Source organism: Varroa destructor, unplaced genomic scaffold (genome assembly GCF_002443255.2).
Source record: "Varroa destructor unplaced genomic scaffold, Vdes_3.0 BEIS01000006.1, whole genome shotgun sequence".
In the NCBI taxonomy this organism is placed as follows: domain Eukaryota; kingdom Metazoa; phylum Arthropoda; class Arachnida; order Mesostigmata; family Varroidae; genus Varroa; species Varroa destructor.
In genome coordinates, this window is record NW_019211459.1 from 17,062,537 (window position 1) to 17,075,929 (window position 13,393).

General features: G+C 42.0%; 2 protein-coding genes and 1 long non-coding RNA gene across 11 annotated transcripts in view; 1 reads left to right on the plus strand and 2 right to left on the minus strand.

Annotated features, from left to right (window-relative positions):
• LOC111253540 (enoyl-CoA hydratase domain-containing protein 3, mitochondrial-like) overlaps window positions 1-13,393 on the plus strand; it is a 45,557-nt gene that overhangs the window by 18,780 nt on the left and 13,384 nt on the right. For 4 of the 5 annotated variants that reach the window (XR_015330460.1, XR_002674712.2, XR_015330461.1 and 1 more), the window contains one exon: window positions 287-380. The exons of the other annotated variant lie outside the window; for it this stretch is intronic. The gene's annotated coding sequence lies outside the window, so the exon portion shown is untranslated. Of the gene's footprint in view, window positions 1-286; window positions 381-13,393 lie in introns of those variants that run through there. 5 annotated transcript variants of the gene reach the window in all.
• The window catches only part of LOC111253539 (TNF receptor-associated factor 4-like), a 34,846-nt gene that overhangs the window by 13,470 nt on the left and 7,983 nt on the right, over window positions 1-13,393 (minus strand). The window contains exon 1 of one of the 5 annotated variants that reach the window (XM_086993280.1): window positions 2,319-3,467. The exons of 1 other annotated variant lie outside the window; for it this stretch is intronic. Coding sequence is in view for 1 of the 4 variants with exons in the window: in XM_022813076.2 (XP_022668811.2) it covers window positions 1,393-1,518 (126 nt within the window). In the remaining 3 variants the exon portion in view is untranslated. 3 more of the 5 variants (XM_022813076.2, XM_086993278.1, XM_086993279.1) reach the window with 3 other exon arrangements.
• LOC147754930 (uncharacterized) lies at window positions 10,667-13,372 on the minus strand. The gene is made up of 2 exons (XR_015330465.1): window positions 12,864-13,372; window positions 10,667-11,872 (listed from the first exon to the last, which is right to left on the minus strand). It is a non-coding gene; the product is annotated as an uncharacterized LOC147754930 (long non-coding RNA).

A 13,393-nucleotide genomic window follows, 5' to 3' on the forward strand; every position in this document is an offset into this window, starting at 1 on the left:
TATATGTGTCTGTTCCACTCATATGATTTCCCTTAAAAAAACGCCCTTATGATAACTAAAGGCGTAATAAAAGATAATGTTAGTCGTTAACTTGTTTAGCATCAGACGCCACTTTGTATTAGTTTGCTTTGTAATCTACACTAGAATATGTGAAGATCGGAAGCGAACATTTATGTAATGTATATTCTTATTTTTCTTAGAAAATAGGCGATATAATAGCTAACGCAATTTTTGTGGAGTTCTCATATGTGTGCGTAATATAAGGTTATAACGTTGCTGTTCACAGAGCTAGCGACGTTGCTTCAAATCATCTGATTTTTGCGCCTGGACTCCGCCTTATCCACCCAATTAACGCTAATAAATTCCAATACAATTTTTAATGATCGTGGTACTGCTGTTTCTCCGAAGGTTGGCATAGTCGACCCATGACGGCGAACTTATGCCTACAGCTTAAGTTACATGACCTCTAAGAATAATCTTGTGGTCTACGAATACATACGAGAAAAATTTTCTGTGTCTCTTTAGTGTGTGAATAGCACAGGTATTGGCTTCACGTCCCAACCATTGCCAGAGGGTCTTTGACGGCGAATAGCCGCTCGAAAATGTCAAGTTACCATTAATAGACAGTATTTGGGGGCGTTTCAGACTCGTGTGTCTTAAATTGGGGGGCCCTAAGACAGGACTTTGCTTGTGCTTATTGTTTTTTGTTTCGTGAAGACACTGTAATGCTCAGTAGGATGCTTTCAACCTTTTTATCGGGCGAACAGAAGTTCCCTGCCGTCATCGTCTTCGTTGAGTTCATCGAACAGACACAAATATTAGACAGAAAAAGCTTAAGTCCACAGGGCTTCCGCCAAGAGGTTGAAGAATCCATAGGTGGATGTATTGTAGCACAAAATTCGCATCCAATGTGGCTTTGTCTTTCTTGGAAAGTAGTTTTTGAACGGGATCATGGCTCTTCGTGACAACGACTATTTGTTTGCGCGCTCACTACCCTAACCTATGCCAAATTTAACTTCTGTGTTTAGCTACTTAGAGCACCTCTGCATCGCAAACAGCCACTGTAATTGTAGATTTTATATTTTTTGCAATGGCGCCTGTAATACAGATCTATTAAAATTGGTCTGTTAAATTAGGACATGTCCGTTTTTGCCATATAAACCAAAGTCCATTCCTGTATAGCCCTCTATATAGAAAAGGTTTCATTGTTACAATATAATAGTAATTGTTACGCACGTAATACATACCGTTTTTCATATCCGGATACAGACTAATGTACTGCCTTGTCATCCATGTCATTTTGGCAAATTTCAAGTGGTAATCGTTCCTGCTTCACGATATACTACTATTCGTATCAAACAACTCAGTTGTGTTTGGTCTATTTTTACCTACCTCACAAATGCGTGATATACCTGTCATCGTCACGAAAATTCCCATACATGGACACAGACGACTACAAGCTTCTCTATCCGTAAGATTCGAAGTGGTAACGTCTTGTGTAGTAACATAGTCGTACATCGGCCAACTATCGGCTATCCCGCTATTTCTGTCGGGGTAAGCGGCGAAACAACAACAAATATCTTCTGCTTCGCCGGTGTATTATAGGTATTACTATCTAGGTCTCTTTTCCTTTGCTACTCATTCGCTATGTAATTTTTTTTGAGCTAAAGGAAACCGTTCTTAGTACGCGAACGTCTTCTGAACCATGGCGGTGCTACGCAATAGTATAGTACTTTCGTAGTGCGCTAAATGCAGACCAACGATACTGCAGTTAGCAGTACTAATGATAATAACAATATCCAGAGGGGAGCATCAGTGCGAGGTACACTCATACTGACCAGTATACATCCGTAGACGGACATATTAACACGTACAATTGTGTGTTTGCTGCTATTGTTACCGTTGTTATTGCTGGTGACGATGCAGTCGTCACATTACATATACGGGTTTGCTGGTACTGTTGCTGCCTACCACACAAACAAACAAATCAACCCATCCCATTTTTCCCTGCCATTTAAAACCGTACTGTTTCTTGCATTTCGTTCTTTTCGTGTCGAGTGCGAACACATGCTTAAACTCACACCCTTTTCTCCGGTCGATGAAAGACCGCGATCGCTGCCAGGTGCTTCTTTGACCGCTTGTTGCCTGCTAGAGATGGAACGTTAACTAAGCGAATTTGACAGGCAGAGTTCTATTTGGCTAAGCCTGTATGAGATTCTGTGTGGATCTCTGCCGTGACGCTGACGTGTGCACCTCGATAATCTCTTTCGCTCCACCTTATGCCGAAAAGTATCCGTCTTCGGACACCGTTGCCCTACCTTATTCTGTCTTAAATGTCCCGTATGAAGGCCAGTTCGATATGCCACGGCTGTGTCCGATTATGTCAGCTGGCTTCGTTCGATGGAAGCGGGTGAGTCCAGACAGAAGGCTGAAGACTTGGTACAGTATGACAGCAGCTAATCGGTTTGGTAGCTGGTGGTCGCCGCCTCACGCATTAGAGAAACAACCGGAGAATATCGACGAAAAATATCCACACAGAAATAGTCCGTTGTACGTCGTTGAAAAAACAGAAGACACCAAAGGCTATGAGAAAAGAGGGCGAAAAAGGTATAAACGCGAGGCTCGTTCATCCTCAGCGGCTACTTCGTCGACCACCTAAAGGCGCAGTGGTAGCGATGGCTGCGCTGGCGTCTTCAACGGCGGTGGCGGTGGCAGCGGCAGCGGCAGCAGCAGCAGCAGCAAAACGGCCATAACAAAATCTTTAACCGGAGAAAACGTCGCACTGCCCAGAAAACAGCTGTATAGTACGTACAGATAGCTATCCGATACATCTATTGTCTGTACAGAAGCAGAGGAAAAACAACTCATCTCGACACCCGGCGTGAGTAGCGCTGGCCCAAACAGGAAGGCGCATAAGGACGCTTTAAGCGCACGCTCCCAACTTCGTCTTCATAGATCCGAAGAAGCGGAGTCCTGCAGAGGCCCCAGAGTTCAACCGCACTGCATTAGATGCGGGATGACTGCTAACAATACAGTGGGTCCGGCGCAGCATTGGCAGGCGTTGTACAGCCGCAACGTGTGGTAAACACGACTCGCCTGAGTCAGGGAAGATCGAGCTCACCCAACTGTAGATCAACGGTAAAGGTGAAGACGACGATGACGAGAACGTTTAAGAATAGGGCGATTGGAGCACATTTGAAGACGTTGCTTCTGGCTACCACCGAAGACTGACTGTTAAGCATTGAAGGCAGACAGCCGTTCGACAAGATCCAAATCCACCTGAACGCAGCAAAAATAACGCCATCTTCATCCCAATAATAATCATCAGTAACAGTATCAGCACGAAAAAACGAGGAGCAAAAAGCGAAAAGAACACAGTGAATAACCTCCTTTTCCCCAGCTCGTTCCAACTCGTTACCGCTTGTTAGGACGAAGACCAATGACGTCTTGCCACAAAGACGTCCGAGCGTATCGGTCACGGCTGCAGGACCGACCAGTGCCTAACTCGCTATAGCAATGAAATACATTTGTTGTCTGGTATATCGAGAATCAACTTCAACGTTGTTCAGTCAGTTTAAGTAGGCCAGAGGCAGGACAGAGAGAAGCCGAAAGATTTCGTTAAGCCTCCGGCAGACGTTAATGCTACGACTGGAGTGGTACGTATGTCGTCGTGTGGATTACCGTCATTACAGGCATTGTTTGTTAAATTGGCCACCGGATTACCATATGTGAAAAAGTGTATGGAAAGCGATGAGGATAGGCGGGACAAAGGGGGTGTCATCGCGGGATATGAATTTCAAATTCGCACAAACAACTGACTTGATACGAATCCACTACAGCGGGATACGAATCACATCGAATGTACGGACATATTTTCCATTATCCACAGTCGCTGCATCTGCTTATTTGTAATGCTTTTTTCTTGTCCATTGTTGTCGTTTTTCTGAGGTCAAGGTTTCTTCTATCTACGATAGCTATTAGTAGAATTCCTATTCCATGTACTATACGACGAAGCATCAAGTTAGTAGCTACCGTTGTAAAACTCAACATACTCAAGGTTACAAATATCTTGTATCATACAGAACTATCGTAGGTACAGGCAACACATAGGTACTACAGACGACAATATTTACGTCTTTGTCACCAGCATCAGTTTCTGCAAGTCAAGGGAACAGGGGACGCTATTAGTTGCTTAGAAGAACACGATATACTAACTATTCGGCCAGAGCTATTGTTGATCTTGTGAGCAGCATATAAGACGTGGGCGTCAATGTATACAATTAGTAGACACTCTAATGCAGAATCACAATGGCGGTCTTGGTTGACGCAGTTTATCGCCCAACCGAACGTCATCATTTGCAATTTACACGAGACCATTAGGTACTCACGGATGTATCGTATCATGCATTCGGCCGTTCCGGTATCTACACGTACTAGGCATGGACTGATAAGTGTGAGGTCTTCACTGTTAACTACAGACGTCTAACGCGATGATTAATTTTCTAGTTTAATCCAGTAATATCGCGCCCGTATCATCATCATCGGACCTATCAGTCAATAGCGTAGCAAGTATTGACATACGAAATATCAACGCGGTGTAGGCTCACTTAGTAAGTATTTTCGGTAGTGCCAAGGTTTGTCTGTCTATGAACTATTAAGTGACCAATTTGTAATTGCCAGTAAGGCTATACACGTAAAATTACCGGCTTGTTGGGTCAACGTACTGGGAGCGGGCCCTGTCATGAAACGATGGATGAACGAACAAAAAATATGGTTGCGGAAACGAAGGCAATCATCGACGCTATGTCAAATAAACATGAATGACAATACGATTTTTCAACATCGTTGATATGTACGTTAATGGTAGTAAATGACAGACGTTTGAAGAGCTGTTGTACTAGATGCGGTTCATTGGGCTACACCTTCGTAAAATCAAGAGGAGCAATGGTATTTTCAGCGGACAACTGCTGAGGAAGCGGGCTTCAACAAGTTGACGTGAATCGCAAGCGCTCGCTATGCTCAGATGTGGCGATGGCATGGTGCTATCAAGAGCTGCAGAAGATCAGTGACTGATTTTGGTTAATAAGACGAACGTCTGATGCTCGTGTAATAGTCGTTAACTTCAGACTCGTCTCGAGATGGGCATAGCATTGGATAATACCCGCAGCTACTTTAATTGTCAACTCTGCGACACAGATACACGGTAGCGTTAGATATGCGACGACTCAATCCGTATCTCAATATATTTAGAGCTGTTGCGATAGTTGAGACATATTTAAAGATTAAAGGAAGCGCAGCAGTTTCGAGCTTTGCGTTCGGCCGCTAGCGTTAATTATTAAGGGGCTTCAGAGGGCTTGCGTCTTTCGCCACGAAGCAAAATTTGCCTGCCCCCTGTTTCGAACCTAAACCAACCTAGGTGTTCCTGGGTTAATAGGTAAACAAGTTTTTAATACTCTATCAGAAAGCCTGTATAAGCGTTAGAAATAGCTTACTTTAGTTAATCGAGCTTGTAAATCGCTTGAACTTGTACCCGTTTACGTGTGTGTCGACCAATACGATAACGTGAGGATCCACTTTTGAATTTCTCCCTATCGCCTATGTCCCCAGATCCATAGCCACTGATCCGTACATAAATTGCTATTTTGCCATTTCTGGATTTCCCTGAATGACGAGCATGATAACTCGCAAATCCGATAACATATATTACTATACATGGCCGTCATTGTCCACATATAATCATCTGCACCCACGAGTCGGAAGATCGAAGACGCTCGTACAGGCGATGACTTCGTCCCTGCGTATTAGATGTGCGTGATAGATTTGTCTAAGGGTCATTGGATATAATAGAACTGAATATTGTCGGGTAGGTCTCTATGAAGGCGAAAAAAGGCCATTGGCCAATTGACAGGCCCACCGTCGATAAGAAGAAGATTTTTGGTGAGTTGTTACCTGAAAGAAACTGTAATTCATTCCATCAAGAAAGAGAAAAACACATAAAGAAATTTTGCAAGGAAAGAGTTAAGAATCAAACCAGCTACCAGACCTTGTTTTGTTATTTATTGTGCTCAACATTATTGTCGTCTCGATTGTATCCTATACGGGTTATCGGTGCAAGATCAGGACGCAGCTCCATCTGATTAGGATTATTTTAACTCATAATAGGCACCTCCAGTCGAGTTAACGGACTCTTTTTCTGCTATCGATGGCGTCAAATAGATGATCGCCGGATGCACTAAAGGAAACTTAAGGCGTCATCACTTCATACATCATCGGCAGCTTATAATATTTATGTTGGGCAACATTAAGGTGCGTGGCATGTATCTCAGAGTACGCGTTCCGTAGAGTAAAGGCGGACGATTTCATTGTTGTGTTTATTATTGGCGCCATTTTATTCTTGATCAGTTTATCTGCTCAGCTAGAATTAGCGGCGACCATGATTCTGTATCGGCTGACCGCAGTCGAGAGGACAGACACCTCGAATTTGATCGAGAGAGTCACCAATATTAAGTAATTTAGTTTAATAGAACCGTCGACGTTGTAGACGTTTTGTTGATTCTGTCTAGCTCTGGCTTTCCATTCTTTCACTGCGGGACCTCGTCATTTTCTTATTGGTTTGTCTTTGCCTAAATGCACACCCTGTTCGTAGCGACTTATTTGCTCATGCTTTCCAGCCCAGCGTCCCATCCGGCCTCCGCAAGACCGACATCGAAAAACCTTTAACCCCAAACTGCAGTTTCTGCCGGCAGTGTTAAAAAGCTTATCTACATCGACGTGTTTGGTTTCATGGCCGCCGCGCTTGTGGGTTTGGAGAAAGTCCGGATGCTTTGGCATAACGCGATCATTCATTGTGTAGTTCTCGTGCATCTATACTAAGTACTGTATCTGCGTGTAACTCTGATCCGCTATCATAATACCACTGTGTGTCCTTGTTACTGCCGTGGCATCTATGCTGCTAACTCCGTTATATTGTAACGTGGCCTAGCATTGACGACCGTGACCCCCGTTGGCTTTCCTTCTCGCGCGGCTTTTCCTTTGAGCGTTGCTACCAGCCACAAAGACAAAGCGTTTACTGGACGAACCAGCAAAACAGTGACCTTATCATCGGGCGATAGAACAGACCCCCATGTTCGGGTGTGGGTCTGTCTATCTGTTGTTCTGTAGAGGTTCGCATGTTTGTGCGTGAATGATGCACCAGATGCTCGTTAGAAGACGAGATGTTTTCTGTTGTTCTTTTTTTTGAGTCCTCATACGTATAGGGTAAAGTATATAATTCGCGATGCGCGGATCTAATCGCAGCATCTAGCAATAGCGCCAGTGGAAATCGTTTCAGAGTCAAGAAGCAGCATCCTGATCGGCGGAAAGACTAGAGATTTTTTGCACTGTTCGTGTTTTGCTCTTCTTCGTTGTCATTGCCACTTGCTACGTTTTTGTCGACTTCAATTTAACACATAACTGAATAGGACGACAACAAGGCCAAAAGCAGAAGCGCTATGCAGTGCCGGCGTGCTGACTGCCCACGATGACCTGTTCCGTGGCTGGCCGCTGCTTTGGCCGGTTTGGCGTACAGCTCTGACGAGGAGTGAGTGAGCGAGCGAACGAGCCAGGCCACAGCTCAAGTGGAGCAGCAAAGACAGCGTATCGACGAACTAGCCATCTATTATTGATATATTTTCAGAGCAGTAGTCACCTGGCTAGCCCTGTTGAACATCTTGTACAGGGTGGAAACTCTGCCTTGTTTGGGAACTTACGTTTATATATACACATACACATATATTTTTGTGATGTTTCGGATTTTGCAATGTATTTAAAGAAAAAAAATAGGGAAGAAAAAAAACAGATGACAATTAACGAAGGGCTTCCGCGTGAAATTATGTCATTGGCGACAAAGGCTTATGTAATGGCCCTTTTCTCTATTGTGATTGTCCCCTGTATGACTCGGTCTGTATGGATAGCTCTCAACGCAATATAAGAAACAGTCACTTGGTTTGATCTTAATTAAGATAGTGAGCCATAAGGGGGCAACGCCAGGTCTTCTAATATTGTGAGCTCTTTGTAAGATAATTTTAAGTGCACTTAGATGTGGTTAAAATATTCCGATAACATTGTAAAGTTTAAGGCTTCGAGAAAGACCTTTTGTCATGATATTCTCCGAAAATGAAGAATGACCTTTTTGCCTTTGTTGGGCCATGCAGATTTTAAAGACATAGTTTTCAAAAGCCCACTACTGCGTTCTATACTTGTTATAACAAAAGGTTAAGCAGAAAATTTTCGAAGCGAATTCACCTTCGATCGAAGCTTATTGAAACAAAATTGGCTACATAACATATAGTATGCAGTATTCTAATTAAATCACTGGCATTTATGCGTATGCAGCTTGTGCAAACAATAATTTTCCATTAGGTTAGGCTTGTAATTCGCAATTAACTACTACTGCGATTTAACTTGTGTTTTATAAAAAACAAAAATTTTTAAAAAGTTTTTGGCGCCATTTTGTGGCTGTTCAGTGGTTAAGGCCAAGTAAACGGTTGTATCTAATTTAGTATTGGGTAGTACACTATGTAACGTACCAATATGTACGTTAAGAGGAAATGCGAACCGAAACGCGCTTCAGGCTCCTGCTAACGAATGATTTTATCACTTCTGTATGACTTTTCGTGGTTGATGCGTGCCCAACCTTCAACTTCGACTCACAAGACGGAAAAGAGCACGTAGATTTCTTTACATTTCCGAATAAATAATATGCACGAAAAAATTCAAGTTCGCTTTTTGTAAATATAGTTTTCACTTGTAAACTAGTATCCTGATGTCAGGATTTTAAGCAAGCGGCTTGCAAATACTTGGCCGTTAACCTCCGCAAAAGCTGTCTTTTCCCTGTGCGCCGGAGAATTTCAAAGGTATTTTGCTTGCCTTTGTTATCTAATTGACGCACAAGTTGAAAGTGTGTGCGTATTTAGTGAGCGCAGAACCAGGATTGTCTATTTGTCCGACGATATAACATCCCGAAACACATTTCACGGCTGGCGCTTTTGTCCAGCGGCAGATCGCTGTGAAGAACGACGAACGTGATGTCAAACGAGAATACGCCAAAGGCCATGTCGATGCACGTTGAACTAGCCCGCTAGAGCGCGGTACAAGGATTCCAGATGCTGATGAAGACCAACTAAAGTACATTGTGTATATATCAAAATCTTGATCTAGCATCCTTCACAACCGTACAGTTACTATAAAGTCCTTTCGTATTATTAGTTCTGTCAAAGCAACGAAGAACATTATCTAATTGAGCAGCTGTTAATGAGGAATAATGAATGCGAACGTGTTTGTTAGGCTGACTGGTAGTTACACGGTAGAATCAGCCAGTTTGTCCTGATTAAGCCTGCACAATGGTATTGACGCAAATTTTCTAGATCGTCCACAAGGATATGCACTAGACTAAATCATTACACATCAATGACAGCTCAAGACAAAGCAAAGAACCAGTACGTCATCGATATGTTTTCAAAATATACTTATTAAAATATTTGCAAATTATGAAATGAACCTGTTACCTCATGACCAATCAGTGCTGGATGTTGCTCAGCGCTCTGAAGAAAACCCCCTGCCTGATAACAATTAGTTCTGAGTCAATTGCATAAGTCTGCAGTGCACAGTTAAATAATTGACTTTGTTTCGTTAAATAGAGGATAGAACACACGAACTAAGCATACAATTAATATCATTCAAATAATCACACTCCGACGGATCCGTTTTTAAAAGTACTACCCTATACCACAATGAATTGGGCCACTTTTTCATAAATTATAATCATTTATTGGAATACACATCTGGATATATCGACGTCTCTGCTATATATATATATATATATATATAGCGGATGGCACAAAGCTACCAGCCATCTTTCCCCTATGAGAGCGGTTGCAAGAATAATAATAACAGTCATGGCTAGAATGACAACAAAAATATCTACGGCAAAAAAAGAAATGCGAAATGATTATATTAAATGAGGTAAAAGAAATAAAGCATTTTTTTTTCTCCTATCCTTTCAATAAGCAGCTGATGTTTTTTTTCGAAGTATTATATTTGTGATGTCTCACAGGTTTCCATCGATCCCTCGATTGATCCATCCATCCATCCATCCATCTATTCATTCATTCATTACTAGTTGGCAAGGTCCTCGTCGAGCGTTTTCTTTTTAACAAGCTATCCTTTCACAAGCCATCATTTATAGTAGTTTATTATCGTTCTTCGTTCATTCAATATGCACCGACACAAGCCGTCGCTGCATCTATTTATCGTTCATTACCTCGGCAGTCCCTCATTGTTGACCTCAGCCACTTACAGTTTTCGACCACTGGTGAACTGTCGATATTTTTGCGTGCAGGTATGCCCCCCGATCAAAGACTGATTGGCCTGAACAGATAAGGTGGTTAACGACAAACGTCGCAGGCCCTTACCTTTTTTGTCCCCAGCATCATGAGTATTTCTCTAAGTAAACACATCAATAACGGACAAAGCTAAGCTGAAACATGCATAGGCATGTTGATACAAACATTTGTACTTTCTTCATTCTAATCAATACATGTGATAATTAGTATGTAACATTGGGGCAAGCTATTATTTCCATATAGGAGGCAAGTTGGCCGATCGACGAGAAAATCGTGGCAATACATTATTATGTAATATTAGGGTTTATTAGATGGTGATCATAATAATGCATGGGAGCATGATTTATTTTTGTTGCCGACAAAGTTTGCTGGAAGAAAAATATCATAGCGCAGAAAATTAATTTGACTTTATGGTTCTTTTCCTTACGGAATCTTATGGCATTTTATCTTTGGTCTAGTCCCCATAATTTCCTTCGAATATTCGAGATTTGATCTCAGCGTGCGTGCTCGATGTAGGCCTAGATAGAAACCAACACGCGCTGTTCTTGTACCGCAACATAACAACTTGACCTTAGAAATCAAGCCGATATTAGCGCAGTACGGATACAAGCGAACAACAGGCTGCGTCTTGTGTGAGATTAATGGTCCGGCATTCATAGCGAGACCAGCAAACAGCAGCAGCAGCAACGATAACAGGTGACCAACGACCGTTTCGAATGTAAAACTCGGGCCACTTCTTCAGGAGCAGATATTAAACCGCGGATGTAATATGTAATTGAATTTATTTGCTTTAATTATAGTAGATTTAGTGAAGGGATTTGTCATCATGAACTTTCAGTGACATGGAAACCTACATATGTGTACGAAAAGAATGTGATATATTATAAAATTTTTCTTATTTCGAAGTAATGCTAAGACACTGTGTAGATTCACCCTTTTATATTTGTTATTTATATGATAGTTCGTTTCGAATTCAACGAAAACGTATTTACACTACTATCGACATACGCATCGGCAGCTATTTTTCTTTTGGTGACGATAATTAACTTCTCGTACAATGTAATTGTAGCTACAATAGTGATAAGTTTGTATTAATGCTATAATCTTTCGTAGTTATGCCTGGCTGTATCGTTGTCGGTTCACAACTTCTTTGCTGATTTTCGTTCCCACGGGGGATCTTTACTCCTGCCATGAGGGAAAGATGCATGAAGTCGCGTTTCCTGCCGGTAATGCTCTTGCCAGTCGAATCTAGGGGTGGTTGTTATGACACAGCGTAGCATAACGAAGTGTTCATTTGTCGTCCCTCAAAAACCAGAGAGTGCTGGCAACTGTCTATGCCACAAGCACCAGAAACGCTTGAATATGGCTGAACAATTCTATCCGGATCAACAGCAAGCCCTGTCGCTAGGTAGTAGTCTAGTCGCAGAGAAGATGGCACCTGCTGATCTCAATGCCCGTTCCTTCCGCCCATGAGTCTTATCCGCTTAGGTCTTATTCCCGCAATCCGCAAAAAATAAACCAATCAGTTAGTAGTTTAGGGCATAATTTAGCTGCCAGTAGATATACGGGTAGCTCTTCTTGATAAACAAGCCAGTAGCAGTAGAATCTAATTCATGCCGAGCGCACGGGTAAAAAAGACGAGGTTTTAAATGGCACGTGGTAGTTCCTAAAAGAGTAGGTGTTGCAGTATTTCTGAATCTGAAAAAGCTTCAACTTAATGTTTAATGCATCTCAAGAGCTTTTACTGAAATAATCGATATAATCATTAAGTGTTCTATCCCAAAACATATCGTATCGATTGTGCGTGACAGTCGGCAGATAGTTACTGGCGGCGACCACACAAGCAGCCGGAAATTTCGAGTTGAAATTATTTGTATTGCCGATGTACTCATAAGGATTCATATTTCGCTTAATAAAAACTGTATTCAAGCTTGTAACTTGAAGTTTACGTCTTAAGAGCAGATGACTGTCGTCACACGAATAGCATATTGTCGAATAGCGTGTCTTGTATAGCGTATCAATCTTTGTTGTTTTCATGTCCGATTACGAGAAAATTACAAGGAATGCATTTTACTAATAAGTGACAGATGTTTGCCTGCGTGAAAATTGTCTCTAGCTATAATAAACATCTGCATTTTGATGAACGACTTCGTAGTTATACATTGTAGTTGTAGATTGCACTACTTTAACAGGGTTCGACACAGGCACGGAAACCGCATTAGTCCTGCACTCGATGATATCAAGCCTTCGTAAAATATATTTGAATGGGTTCTTCTCTATATTTATAACAATCGAAGTTAGACAGATCAATTACATACACCGTAATGGAGAGCAAATTCAATATTGAACCTATCAAATTAATCATGAGATTACACTATGCAATAGGTCACAAAGAATCGACTAGCATGTTAACAAATCAAGCACACAATTACATGCACACAAATATATTCTCTATCGACCGACATAAAGAGAACACCTCACCGGATGAGTCTATGATCAGGCCCAATCGATTCTGCTCATAAGCCTAGTCATTATCAGACACGTAGCGTAGTTACCCAGGATTGTCTCTGTCATTTTGCGAGAGTTCGTGCGGATAGCTTGAGAAACTAACGAGCGTCACAATCATCTTGGGTCACTGCTAACAAAGAACAGTGACAGACGACTGAAAAGTCGTGCAGATGTTAATAGATGTATTAATAGCAATTCGGTACGATACGAAATTTACAGATTTGCAAATAAAAGCTGAATGCACGTATAGCTTTTTCCTTTTTGCGTTCGTGGCCATGTAAATGCAGACGACTGCGATCGGCTTACCGTCAGTCGAACCAATCAATTGTATAATCCATTGCTGCTCGCCGGTGACTTAGTTGATTGGCCGGCCAAAAGCTTCTGTCGATAAGAACCATTATGAGGATCGTTCGATTGAGCTCTAGCCGCAAGGGCGTTTGAGATCCGACGCCGAAATTAGACTGCATAACAGCTCGCAACGAGATACACGCTTATACATACAT